Source organism: Arvicola amphibius, chromosome 14 (assembly GCF_903992535.2).
Source record: "Arvicola amphibius chromosome 14, mArvAmp1.2, whole genome shotgun sequence".
NCBI lineage: Eukaryota > Metazoa > Chordata > Mammalia > Rodentia > Cricetidae > Arvicola > Arvicola amphibius.
Genome location: NC_052060.1, coordinates 693,611 through 706,207, shown reverse-complemented (window position 1 = coordinate 706,207; position 12,597 = coordinate 693,611). Strand labels below are relative to the sequence as shown.

General features: G+C 42.3%; 1 protein-coding gene across 1 annotated transcript in view; it reads right to left on the bottom strand.

Annotated features, from left to right (window-relative positions):
• Positions 1–12,597, bottom strand: part of Arhgef11 (Rho guanine nucleotide exchange factor 11) — a 135,681-nt gene that overhangs the window by 19,202 nt on the left and 103,882 nt on the right. Inside the window, 5 exon segments of the mRNA XM_038311601.1 lie at positions 1,413–1,509; positions 1,775–1,919; positions 3,163–3,186; positions 5,945–6,067; positions 6,179–6,275. Of these exon segments, the coding sequence (XP_038167529.1) occupies positions 1,413–1,509; positions 1,775–1,919; positions 3,163–3,186; positions 5,945–6,067; positions 6,179–6,275 (486 nt within the window).

The following is a 12,597-nucleotide window of genomic DNA, read 5'->3' as shown; positions in this document are numbered from 1 at the left end:
GGGATTCAAGGTATAATGTATTTTTTTTTTAAAATTTATTTATTTATTATGTATATAATATTCTGTCTGTCTGTATTTCTGCAGGCCAGAAGAGGGCACCAGACCCCATTACAGATGGTTGTGAGCCACCATGTGGTTGCTGGGAGTTGAATTCAGGACCTTTGGAAGAGCAGGCAATGAATGCTCTTAACCTCTGAGCCATCTCTCCAGCCCTGTACTTTTTTTTTTTTTTTTTTTTTTACCATACCACAAAGCAATGGGGCCAAGTGATTATGGATTGAAACTATTGGCCCAATTAAACACTTCTTCTTTTTTAAAGTTATTTATCTCAGATATTTTGTTACAGCGACAAGTTAACACACTTTGAAGAGCAAAGGCTAGGGCCACAAGGAAGCTGCTGCCAAGAAGGCTGGTCTCTATCAGAACCTCAAGGAAACCCCGTAAGGTAAAAAAGGTCTGGCAGCTAACAAGGTGAGAAGAGTGACCCCAGCAGTCTGTGTCACAGAGAAGCTGTAGCAGAAAGGAGGAATACATAGAGATGGAGAGAAGGAAAAGGAGGGAAGAAGGAGGGACTGGATATGACCAGATGGAAAAGGGGATAGCAAAAATTTGGAGTTGGAAAATTGATGCTAATGAGAAGATAACCCCGAAGAAAATGGTCCTTTTACCTTCCACAGAGGACAAGGGAATATGAAATGCTAAAAGAAAAACAAAAAAAAAAAAACCAAAAGTAAACCAGGAAAAGTTAATTTAATGTTGCAAGAGTCAAAATAAAAAATTGTATCAAGCTCGAAAATGAAAGGCCAAAAACAGATCTGGAAGAGTCCCCTCTTCCTCTCTTTCCTGATGTTACCAAGTTCAATGCAGGCCAAAACCACTCTTCCTATTCCCAATGAAACTCAGGATTGAAAATACTGACAGTTTCTAGACATATGACACATGGCTGATGAGAAACCAATGGAGGAGGGTCACTGGTGTTTCAGTTACTGATGATATCATGGATCTTGCCCCTTTCTCCTGCCAGGTCCACCTATAGTCATTCAAACCTCTCAACAAGGGCCAAAAATACAAAACCACAGGAGTGTACATACCTACCAGGGGCGATGGGACAAAGAGGGAACTACAGATCACCAGGTAGACTATTCAGTAGCTACAACTGCTTCAGAGTTCCCAGATTAAGACCCAAGGGTAAGCAAGGGTAACCCCTCTGGCTCTGAAACACTCGCCTTCCCTCAATGAGACTGCACTGGATATGGCCCGGGGGAGAACAGCAGCACCAAGAGGAAGCCAAAGGCTCCAGAGTTTAGCCATGGCTCCCAGAAACATGGCAAGACCCTCCACTTCCTATGTAGGTAAAGAGCTGAGTTCTCTACCAAAGAATGGTCAAGGCTTTTGCTCTCCAAAATACTCACTGCTCTGAGGAGAGCTTTTGGGCTTCCCAATGTATCTGAGGATGGGGTTTCGCTTCTTGTCCTCCAAGGCATCCTTTTCTTTCTTGGAACTGCTGCTCTGCTGAGATAGGAGACACTAGTTTGGAGGTGGTCCCAACAAACAGACATGACTGCTAATCACTCATGCCCTGTTCCCAAGACTGGCCCTTAACAAGTCACTGGAAAGCTGACTCAGGTTTATATATTAATGGACACGTCCCACCTATGGCTGGGTTTAGAGAAAGGAGGGAGCTGTAGCTGGAAAGCTGTGAAATGGCTTTCCTGATCTGCCTCAGCACAGAGGACTGCTCCAAGTCAGCTATGTTCTAGGGCACTTCCGATACCTTCTTAGTCTTAGGGAAGAAGGGTAGCCACTTGTCCTTATCAGGAGCAGACTGGGCCTTTTCTGCTGTGCTGGAGGGTCTTGACTCCTGAAGAAGGATTCTAGCATGGCTCATATAGATATAAAGGGCAAACTCCATGGGAACACTGCAAGACAAGAGTGTTATGAACCAGAAAGGTCAAAGGTCAAGTAATGTTTCTTCTTTTGTTTTGTTTTGTATTTTGTTTCTCAAGGTAGGGTTTCTTTGTATAGCTTTGGAGCCTGTCCTGGAACTAGCAGGCTGGCCTTGAACTCAACAGAGATCCTCCAGTCTCTGCCTCCTAAGTGCTTGTGATTAAAGACATGCACCACCACCGCCTGGCTCATATATATTGCCAATATGTAATGTTTCTTAATAGACGGTTGAAGGACCAAAACCTAGCTCAGGACAGTCTCCCTACAGCTATCCCACGGAGAAGGAAAGGGGTAACATATTCAAAGTAAAGTCTGGATGGCCAAATGTAACAGCAGTTAGAAGCTGGCCAAATCTCTTCACTGCTCCCAACAGAAATCCAAGCAGTGAACTCTCTTCCTATGAAGGGATGCTAGTCAGGGGATGGGACACAAAGGCCCTAAAATATGGCCTGGAGGACAGGTTAAGTCTATAGCCAATGTCCTCAGACACACAATGGGGTTTAAAGTAGGCATACTGCCTTCACCTGCCCCATCCCTGAGAACAAAGAAAAAAAAAGAAAGGGCTGTCAAGGTGCTTCTAATTGCCACGAACAAATGAAACTGTCTAGTGCTCTGTGCTCAAAATGTATTTGGCCTGTAATTTAGTAGACAGATTATCTGTTCGATGGAGCGAGTACAGAAACACTTCCACTTTGGCTTCATGACCTATCTCTTCCCTTACGAAGTGTGTGTAGGCAGGGAATGCAGACACACTTTAAGCTGACAAAAATAAAGCCAATATGCGAGATTAAAAAAAATGTGCCAAGAAAGAAGATGCTTTCCTCTCTGTTGGTGCCCACCACAGACTGATTCTACCACCATTATTTCTTTGGGAGGTGAAATCTCTCTTTAAGGTAAGAAATGGGAAGGGAGACTTAGGGGTGTTGTGAGTACATGAACTGAAGCAGGCCTGGGAAGTCATGACCACCGAGGGCCAGCCTGTCACACCAAGGGGTAGACCCATATACCAGGCAGTGGTCCTTATGCATCAAGGATCTGGACCCTCTAAGTCCTGCATGTTATGGTTAGTTACCTGGGAACTAACCCTGCACAGACTCATGTCCTGTAAGGTTACAACTTTCCTGTGGGTAGCAGAAATGAAAAGCATAGGAGAGCTCAGCCCTTCTTCTTCCCACCTTGAACGTTGCAAATGAACTACACCAAGGATTTGCTCACCTCCGGCGTCCCTCATACTTGGACCTGTAATGAAAGAACAGATCACTTGGACTTTGAGACAGGCTGTTCTCGGGGCAGAGCTGGAAGTCCTTTCTTAGAGGAAAGAGAAGGGTTGGTAGGGCACACAAGGTCTGGAGCCTTTGAAGCTCAGGAGGTGAGAGTTTTTATTTCCTCAGGGATTCAACTGGCAATGATGATACTGACACTGATGCCTTCGAGTACAAAGTGGGATGCAGCAAATTCAGTCTCTGTTCTCTGTGTCAAAGCACGAAGTCATCAGGACAAGATGAAACCTGGAGGCCTGAGCGAGGCAGTAGGAACCAGTGTGTGGGTATTACTATGGGCCAGACATTTTTTATAAGCTATTTACACACAAACCCATTTAATTTTCAAAACACCCACAAGAAGGCTCCCATTTGGTAAGAACAAATTACATTACTTTAAAACAGAAACTACTATAAGTTGGGTTCCTAGACTCTCAGGCTCAGTCAGGTACTGCCTGCTTGCATCGCAGAAGTAATCCATGGCACCTTACTACTGAAGGCTAGGAAGCTGGATTGCAAGGCTATGCTTTCTGTGTGATTTTCTTTCTAATCCAGATTTCCTATCCTTTCCTCCCTGTCTTTTCCAGGTCTCTTTCCTCTTTCTTTATTATTCACTGGGACTGGGAATTGTCCACCTGCCTCTGCTTTCCAAGTGCTGGGATAAAGGTGTGTGTGCCATTACTGATGGCACCTCAGCTTCGCAAAGTAGCTGGGTTTACAGGCCTGTGCCACCAGGCTCGGTTATTTTTAATTTTTTTAGTGAGCTGGAACCCAGAGCCTTGTGCTTGTTAGGTAACAGCTCCACCTCTAGCTGCAACCCTAGCCCCCGCTAGCCCAGATCTGTCACCACATGACAGATCTGCACAAGTAGCCGTCTCTTTAGACCTGTAGTTTGATACATCAAAGAGACCACAGGCTTAACATGTCCAAAACTGCTCCGTCTTATCAATTGCACCTAGAGTGACTGATGGTCTTTTTAATGCTTTGGGAAGGAATCCCTGGAATCTCTCCTTTGACTTTCTTTCGGAAGTTCTCTTAATGATTCTATCCCTCAACTCCACCAAGAGCTAATTTCTTCTCACAACTTTCATGGCTATTGCTTTACTATAATTTGTGGGGATTCCTATAGGGGAGCCTTGTAACTAAATTGCTTAGTTTTCCATTTCTTCTACCCACAGTGTGGCCTCCTGCAGTTCCAACAGCTCTTCCACTTGCTAAGTGAGGACTAAAATCTTCCCCATTGTGCTGCCCTCCCACTACCTGGCTCCATCTCTTGATTTCCACTCTGCCCTCTATGCTGGTCTCACTTCTGTTCCGTAAATGCTGAGCACATTCTACCTGACTTCTGCCTGCCTTGGCTGTTCTGTCTGCAGTGTTCTTTCCCAGATGTCAGATAATTTAGTCAATATCTTCAACTGATTACTACTTTTTCCAGGTAGCTCACCTGAACTAGTCTATTTAACTCTGTAACCCAGTGACTCTGGCACTCCTAGTTGTCTACACCCTGTTCTATTTCCTCCCTTAACGCTTGTTATCTCTGATATACCGCCCCGTCCCACTTAATTCTTAGGTACTGTTGTCTCCTTTCTTTTTTTTTTTTGGTTTTTTTTTTTTTGAGACAGGGTTTCTCTGTGGCTTTGGAGCCTGTCCTGGAACTAGCTCTTATAGACCAGGCTGGTCTCGAACTCACAGAGGTCTGCCTGCCTCTGCCTCCCGAGTGCTGGGATTAAAGGCGTGCGCCACCAACGCCCGGCCTCTGTTGTCTCCTTTCATCATTACATAGCCCCACAAAGGAAATAACCACTCTGCTCACCAGATGCCTCATGTACACGTGTTTGGCAAATAGTGGAAACACATTTGATACATGCCAAAATGAAAGGCTCATGTTACTGATACTACAACTTTTGTCATTTAGTATGTGAGGCTCAGAGAGACAGAACAGATTGATTAAGGTCACTACTCAGCAAGAAACAACACTGAGAAGAAAAGCTGTCTAGGCTTAGAAGTTCAGCTATCAATCCTGCCCTGGGGTCCAAATCTCGGATAACACAAGCTTTAGAAAATGGGACTTGAGGGGCTGGGGAGACAGATCAGTGGTTAAGACCGCTGGCTGCTCTTCTGGAGGACTGAGTTTGATTCCCAGCACACACACAGTGGCTCATACTGTAACTCTAGCTGCAGGGGACCTGACACCCTTTTATGGTCGTTGCGAGCACTGCATGTACATGAAACACAGAACATACATGCAGGTAAAACACTCATACGCATAAAATCAAATGAAAAACAACACAAACAGAAACAGAACTGGAGGAGCACAGCAGGAACAGCTGTGCCGAAGCTCCCTGGAAAGTGCTCCAGCTTCTGTTGTGCTTGTGGAAAAATGGCCGCTTTCCTTAAGTCCGTTCTGAGCACTCACTGAAGACACTTCAGTCCCCTGGCAGGGGCGCAATATCATGCTGATTATCAGCTATGAATGCAGAGGCAAGGAAGGAGGAAGATCATGAAAGGGCTGGAAAGGGGAAGCAGAAAGCTCACTGTATTCTTGGAGCCTTGTATTGTCACAACCACCAGTGTGGTTAAAGGTGGTTAAAGGCTTAAATGTGGGTCCCTCAGCACATTCAAGTAGGATCTCCTCCTGTCTTTTGAAGAAAGAGATCATGCAAGAAGTACAAGAAGGTAGAAAACAGTCCAACCTGTCTGGGAAGTTGAGAGAGATAGTGGAGAAATTGAATACTCACAGGATCTCTCCAAGGGCAGCCAACTGCTTCTTAGCCATTTGGCGCTCTCGAAGAGGGTCCCCATCCAAGTCTAGTAGGTCATTTTCACCATAGAGGCTGCCTAGCCCCAGCGTGCGCTTTGATCTACACCAGAGATACAACAGGGAAACAAAGACCATACTGAACACGTATGTACACAGAGGGGAAAGTCAGATACACCCTCCAGAGGCACAGAGAACTGAGGGCTCTGCAGACCTATAGTCATTGATCTGTTCCTGAATCTCCAGTGTGACTGCCTCTTGAGCTTCACAGAAAACACCGTGAGGGTCCTCACCGTTCCGCAAGCGCAGGTCTATAGTGGAAAAGCAGAAAAGGCAGAATAGGTGGGTGTTAGAGGAGGAGATAACTTCTGAGAACCTCAAGTGGTTTTGCATTCTGTGACACTGGTGGAAAAACTGGCTTTTTGGCCCATTAGTCTGAAAGCACTGAAGACCTGAATTCCATCCAGGTAACATCTTCTTATTTAATTAAAAACATGTTTCACCTAATATTGTATGTGTGCATGTGCTGTGGTGTACATGTGGAGGTCAGAAGACAACTCTGTGGAGTTGGTTCTCCCTTCTCACCTTTATGTGGATTCCAGGAATTGAACTCAAGTTGTCAGGCTTAAGACTGAATCATTCTTCTGATACTATCAAAGTCAAGGACAAAATTATTGTCTGGATGTCAAATGCTTCATGAGAGGAAATACTGAAGCCTTTCTCATTGGGTATATGCTCAAATGTCTGCTGACATCAACATGCAATCTTCTTACAGACTTATCCTTCTACTGCCTTGACACCATTTCAAAGGTCTAGAGAATTGGAACCAAGAGACGTGCCCTTCTTGTTCTGCCATCTGGCACCATGCAGGCTAGGCCTTGGAAATGACAACCTCATTCTCTATTTTATTTTTTTTAGACAGGGTCTCACTACATAATCCTGGTTGTCCTGGAACTTACTATGTAGACCAGTCTGGCCTCAGACTCACAGATATCTGACTGCTGCCTTCTGAGTGCTGAGAATAAAGGCATGTGCCACCATGAAAGACCTCTCAGTCTGTTTCTGAGCAAGCTGCTTTGTGTGTACATGTAAGTTGTCCTCCCTGTGTCTTTACTATTAATTCTTTCCAAATGTAGACTACTAGTTCCAGCTTAGAAAACACTACCTGTGCCTAACATTTTTCTTTCTTTCCGTCCTCCCTCCCTCCCTCCCCCCCCTCTCTCCCTTCCTTCCTTTTGGAGAGTCTCATATTCATATATCCTTGAGAACATGGTATGTAGCTAAGAATGATCTTGAACTTCTGATCCTCCAGTCTCTACCTCCTGAATACTGGGATTACAGAGGTGTGCCGCTATACCTGGTTTATGGGATACTGGGATTCAAACCCAGGGCTTTAATGCATGTTAGGCAAGCATTCTACCAACTGAGCTGTATCCTCAGCCCCACGCTGCTATCTTCTTTACATTGCCTCAACTATTCTGGAATCGGAAGGAATAGTATTATCATCCAGTCCTTGGTCCTCACTCTGACTCTGGTACTCCTGGTATTTGTATTGTTATGTAACTTAGCAAACTAAAACCTAATCACCCCATAGTCAACCAATTGAAAAATCCTCTCAAGACAATATTCCAGAGGGTCTGACTTAGCAGGTAGGATGGAGGAAAGCTTGGTCTTTGTAATTTTACAAGTTACGTTTAGTAATCTGTCCTTGCTTAGAAATCCTCGGTCAAGTCCAATTTCCTCTTCATATAAGTGAGCCTACAAAGTAAGGCCCAGAGGTCCCATGGGAAGTTGGCAGAAATGAGCTCTCGGGTGGTGCCTTATCATGCGTGTTCTAAGTGTGAAGCTGTTTTGGAGTAACCATCTATGGATTCTGCCCTCTAGTTACAGGACAGTTAACCAGGGACAGGGACTCCATCTCTCTGTCTTTGGTGTCTCCCGAGAGTTCAGTATAAGAACGGCACTAAAGGTCGTTCCCTGTGAGCTCTGTGGAGACCAATACTTGGTGGACATAGGAGGTGAGACAACAGTGGCCCCGGGACCCCGGAACCTGGACCCCTACTCCCTAAAAGCTCCACGTAGGAGAAAGGCCAGGGCACCCCCTCCCAAGGGGCCTTCGGCATTCCTAGCACCAGCAGGGAGCTGTTCTGCCAGACAGCTATCTACCCTGCCCACAACATGCTGTTCCCTGTGAGCTCCATGGAGACCAATTCTTGGTGGACATAAGAGACATAAGAGTTGAAGGAAGAGATGGGAAGGCGCCAATGCAAGAACTCCTCCAACATCCTAAAAAGCAACATGGTACCACTAGAACCCAGCGGACACACAACAGGAAGACTTGATCATCCTAACCCATAAGACATAGAAGAAAATGACTTTAAACGTTACTTAATAAAAATGATGGAGACCCCTTAAAGAGGAAGTGAAAAATCCCATTAAAGAAATGGAGGAGAAGACAAACAAAAAGCTGGAAGAAATTAATAAATCCCTCAAAGAAACCCAAGAAAAAGTAATCAAACAGGTGAAGGAAACAGTTCAAGACTTGAAGACTGAAATGGAGGTAATAAAGAAAACACAAACCGAGAGAACTCTGTAAATGGGAAATCTGGGTAAATGAACAGGAACTACAGAGACAAGTATAACCAACAGAATACAAGGGATAGAAGAAAGAATCTTAGGCATTAAAGATTCTATTGAGGAAATAGACTCAGTGGTCAAAGAACACACTACATCCAACAAATTCTTAACACAAAACATTCAGGAAATCTGGGACACCATGAAAAGACCAAACCTGAGAATAATAGGGGTAGAAGAAGAAGAATTACAGCTCAAAGGCACAGAAAATATATTCAACAAAATTATAGAAGAAAACTTTCCCAACCTAAAGAAGGATATACCTATGAAGGTACAAGAAACTTACAGAACACCAAATAAACTGGATCAAAAAAAATCCCCTCACCATATAATAATCAAAACACAAAACATACAGAACAAAGAAATAATATTAAGAGCTGCAAAAGAAAAAGGTCAAGCAACATATAAAGGAAAACCTATCAGAATTACACCTGACTTCTCAATGGAAACGATGAAAGCCAGAAAGAAGGTCCTGGATAGATGTGCTGCAGACACCAAGAGACCACGGATGCAAGCCCAGACTACTGTACCCAGCAAAGCTTTCATTCACCATTGACGGAGAAAATAAGATATTCCAGGACAAAAACAGATTTAAATAATATGTATCCACAAACCCAGCCTTACAGAAAGTACTAGAAGAAAAGCCACAACCCACAATAACACAGGCATCTGATACCCCCCCCCCCCAGCATAACCCAAAGAAGGGAAACACACAAACACTACTACTGAAAGATAGCCAGAGCTAATAACCACTGGTCATTAACATCACTTAATATCAATGGACTCAATTCACCTATAAAAAGGCACAGGTTAAGAGAATGGATACATAAACAGGATCCAGCATTCTGCTGTTTACAAGAAACACACCTCAACCTCAAAGACATACACTTCCTCAGAGTAAAGGGTTGGGAAAAGGTTTTCCAATCAAATGAACCTAAAAATTCAAGCAGGTGTGGCTATTCTAATATCTAACAAAATTGATTTCAAGCTAAACTCAATCAGAAGAGATAGAGAAGGACATTTTATAGTCATAACAGGAACAATTCATCAAGATGAAGTTTCAATCCTGAATATGCCCCTAATTCAAGAGCACCCACATATGTAACATTATTGAAACTTGAATCGCACATCAAACCCCACGTACTAATAGTAGGATATTTCAACACTCCTCTCTCAACAATGGACAGGTCAGACAGAAAACTTAACAGAGAAATAAGAGAACTAACAGATGTAATGAATCAAATGGACTTAACAGACATCTGTAGAACATTCTAACCAAACAGGAAAGAATATACCTTCTTCTCAGCATCTCATGGAACCTTCTCCAAAATTGATCACATTCTGGGTAACAAAAGAAACACCCACAGATACAAAAACAAAACAAACAAACAAACAAACAAAAAAACTGAAGTGATCCACTGTGTCTTATCAGATCACCATGGAGTAAAGTTAGAATTCAACAACAATACTACTGCCAGAAAGCCTACAAACTCATGGAAACTGAATGAACAGTCAACTACTGAACCACTCCTGGGTCAAGGAAGAAATAAAGAAATTTAAATCTTCCTTGAATTCAATGAAAATGAAGACACAACACTCAAACCTATGGGACACTATGAAAGCAGTGCTAAGAGCAAAGTTCATAGCATTAAGTGCCCACATAAGGAAAACAGAGAAAGCTCACATCAATGACCTAACAGCACACCTGAAAGCTCCAGAAAAAAAATGAAGCAGACTCACCCAAAAGGACAAGAAGACAGGAAATAATCAAGTTGAGGGCTGAAATCAACAAAATAGAAACACAGAAAACAATTCAAAGAATCAATGAAACAAAGAGCTGGTTCTTTGAGAAAATCAACAAGATTGACAAACCCTTATCCAAACTAATCAAAAGGCAGAGAGAGAACATCCAAATTAACAATATCAGATATGAAAAGGGGGACATAACAGCGGACACTGAGGAAATTCAGAGAATCATAAGGTCCTACTACAAAAATCTGTACTCCACAAAACTAGAAAATGTAAAAGAAATGAACAATTCTTTAGATAGATACCACCTACCAAAATTAAATCAAGACCAGGTGAACAATTTAAGTAGACCTATAAGCCGCGAGGAGATAGAAGCCATCAAAAACCTCCCAACCAAAAAAAGCCCAGGGCCGGATGGTTTTAGTGCTGAATTCTACCAGAACTTTCAAGAAGAGCTGAAGAGCTAATACCTATACTCCTCAAAGTGTTCCACATAATAGAAACAGAGGGCTCACTGCCAAACTCTTTTTATGAAGCTACAGTTACCCTGATACCAAAACCGCACAAAGACTCAACCAAGAAAGAGAATTACAAATCAATCTCACTCATGAACATGGATGCAAAAATTCTCAATAAAATTCTGGCAAACTGAACCAAAAAACACATTAAAAAAATCCATTATGATCAAGTAGGCTTCATCCCAGAGATGCAGGGCTGGTTCAACATACGAAAACCAATCAACGTAATCCACCATATAAATAAACTGAAAGAAAAAACCATGTGATTATTTCATTGGATACAGAAAAAGCATTTGACAAAATTCAACATCCCTTCATGATAAAGGTCTTGGAAAGATTAGGGATACAAGGATCATATTTAAATATAATAAAAGCAATATGTAGCAAGCCGACAGCTAACATCAAATTAAATGGAGAGAAACTCAAAGCGATTCCACTAAAATCAGGAACGAGACAAGGCTGTCAGCTCTCTCCATATCTCTTCAACATAGTTCTTGAAGTTTTAGCAATAGCAATAAGACAACATAAGGAGATCAAGGGAATTCAAATTGGAAAGGAAGGAGTTAAACTTTCGTTATTTGCAGATGATATGATAGTGTTCATAAGTGACCCCAAAAACTCTACAAGAGAACTCCTACAGCTGATAAATACCTTCAGTGAAGTAGCAGAATACAAGATTAACTCAAAAAAATCAGTAGCCCTCCTATACACAAAGGATAAAGAAGCTGAGAGGGAAATCAGAAACATCACCTTTCACAATAGCCACAAATCACATAAAATATCTTGGGGGTAACTCTAACCAAGGAAGTGAAAGATCTACTTGACAAGAACTTTAAGGCTTTGAAGAAAGAAACTGAAGAAGATACCAGAAATTGGAAAGATCTCCCATGCTCTTGGATAGGAAGGATCAACATAGTAAAAATGTCAATCTATAGATTCAATGCAATCCCCATCAAAATCCCAACACAATTCTTCACAGACCTTGAAAGAACGATATTCAACCTCATATGGAAAAAGAAACCCAGGATAGCCAAAACAATCTTGTATAATAAAGAAACTGCCGGAGGCATTACTATCCCTGACTTCAAGCTCTATTACAGAGCTACAGTAATGAAAACAGCTTGGTATTGGCATAAAAACAGAGATGTTGACCAATGGAATCGAATTGAAGACCCGGATATTAATTCACACACCTATAAACACTGATTTTTGACAAAGAGACAAAAAAGGTAGAATGGAAAAAAGAAAGCATCTTCAACAAATGGTGCTGGCACAACTGGATGTCAACCTGTAGAAGAATGAAAATAGATCCATATCTGTCGCCATGCACAAAACTCAAGTCCAAATGGATTAAAGACCTCAATATAAATCCTACCACACTGAACCTGACAGAGGAGAAAGTGGGAAGTAACTTTCAATGCATGGGCACAGAAGACCACTTCCTAAATATAACCCCAGTAGCATAGACAATAAGAGCATCAATAAATAAATTGGACCTCCTGAAACTGAGGGGCTTCTGTAAAGCAAAGGACACAGTCAATAAGACAAAAAGGCAGCATACTGAATGGGAAAAAAAAATCTTCACCAACCCCACAACAAAGAACTGATCTCCAAAATATATAAAGAACTCAAGAAATTAGACATTAAAATTCTAAATAACCCAATTAAAAAGTGGTATACTGAATTAAACAGAGAATTCTCATCAGAAGAATTTCAAATGGCCAAAAGATAC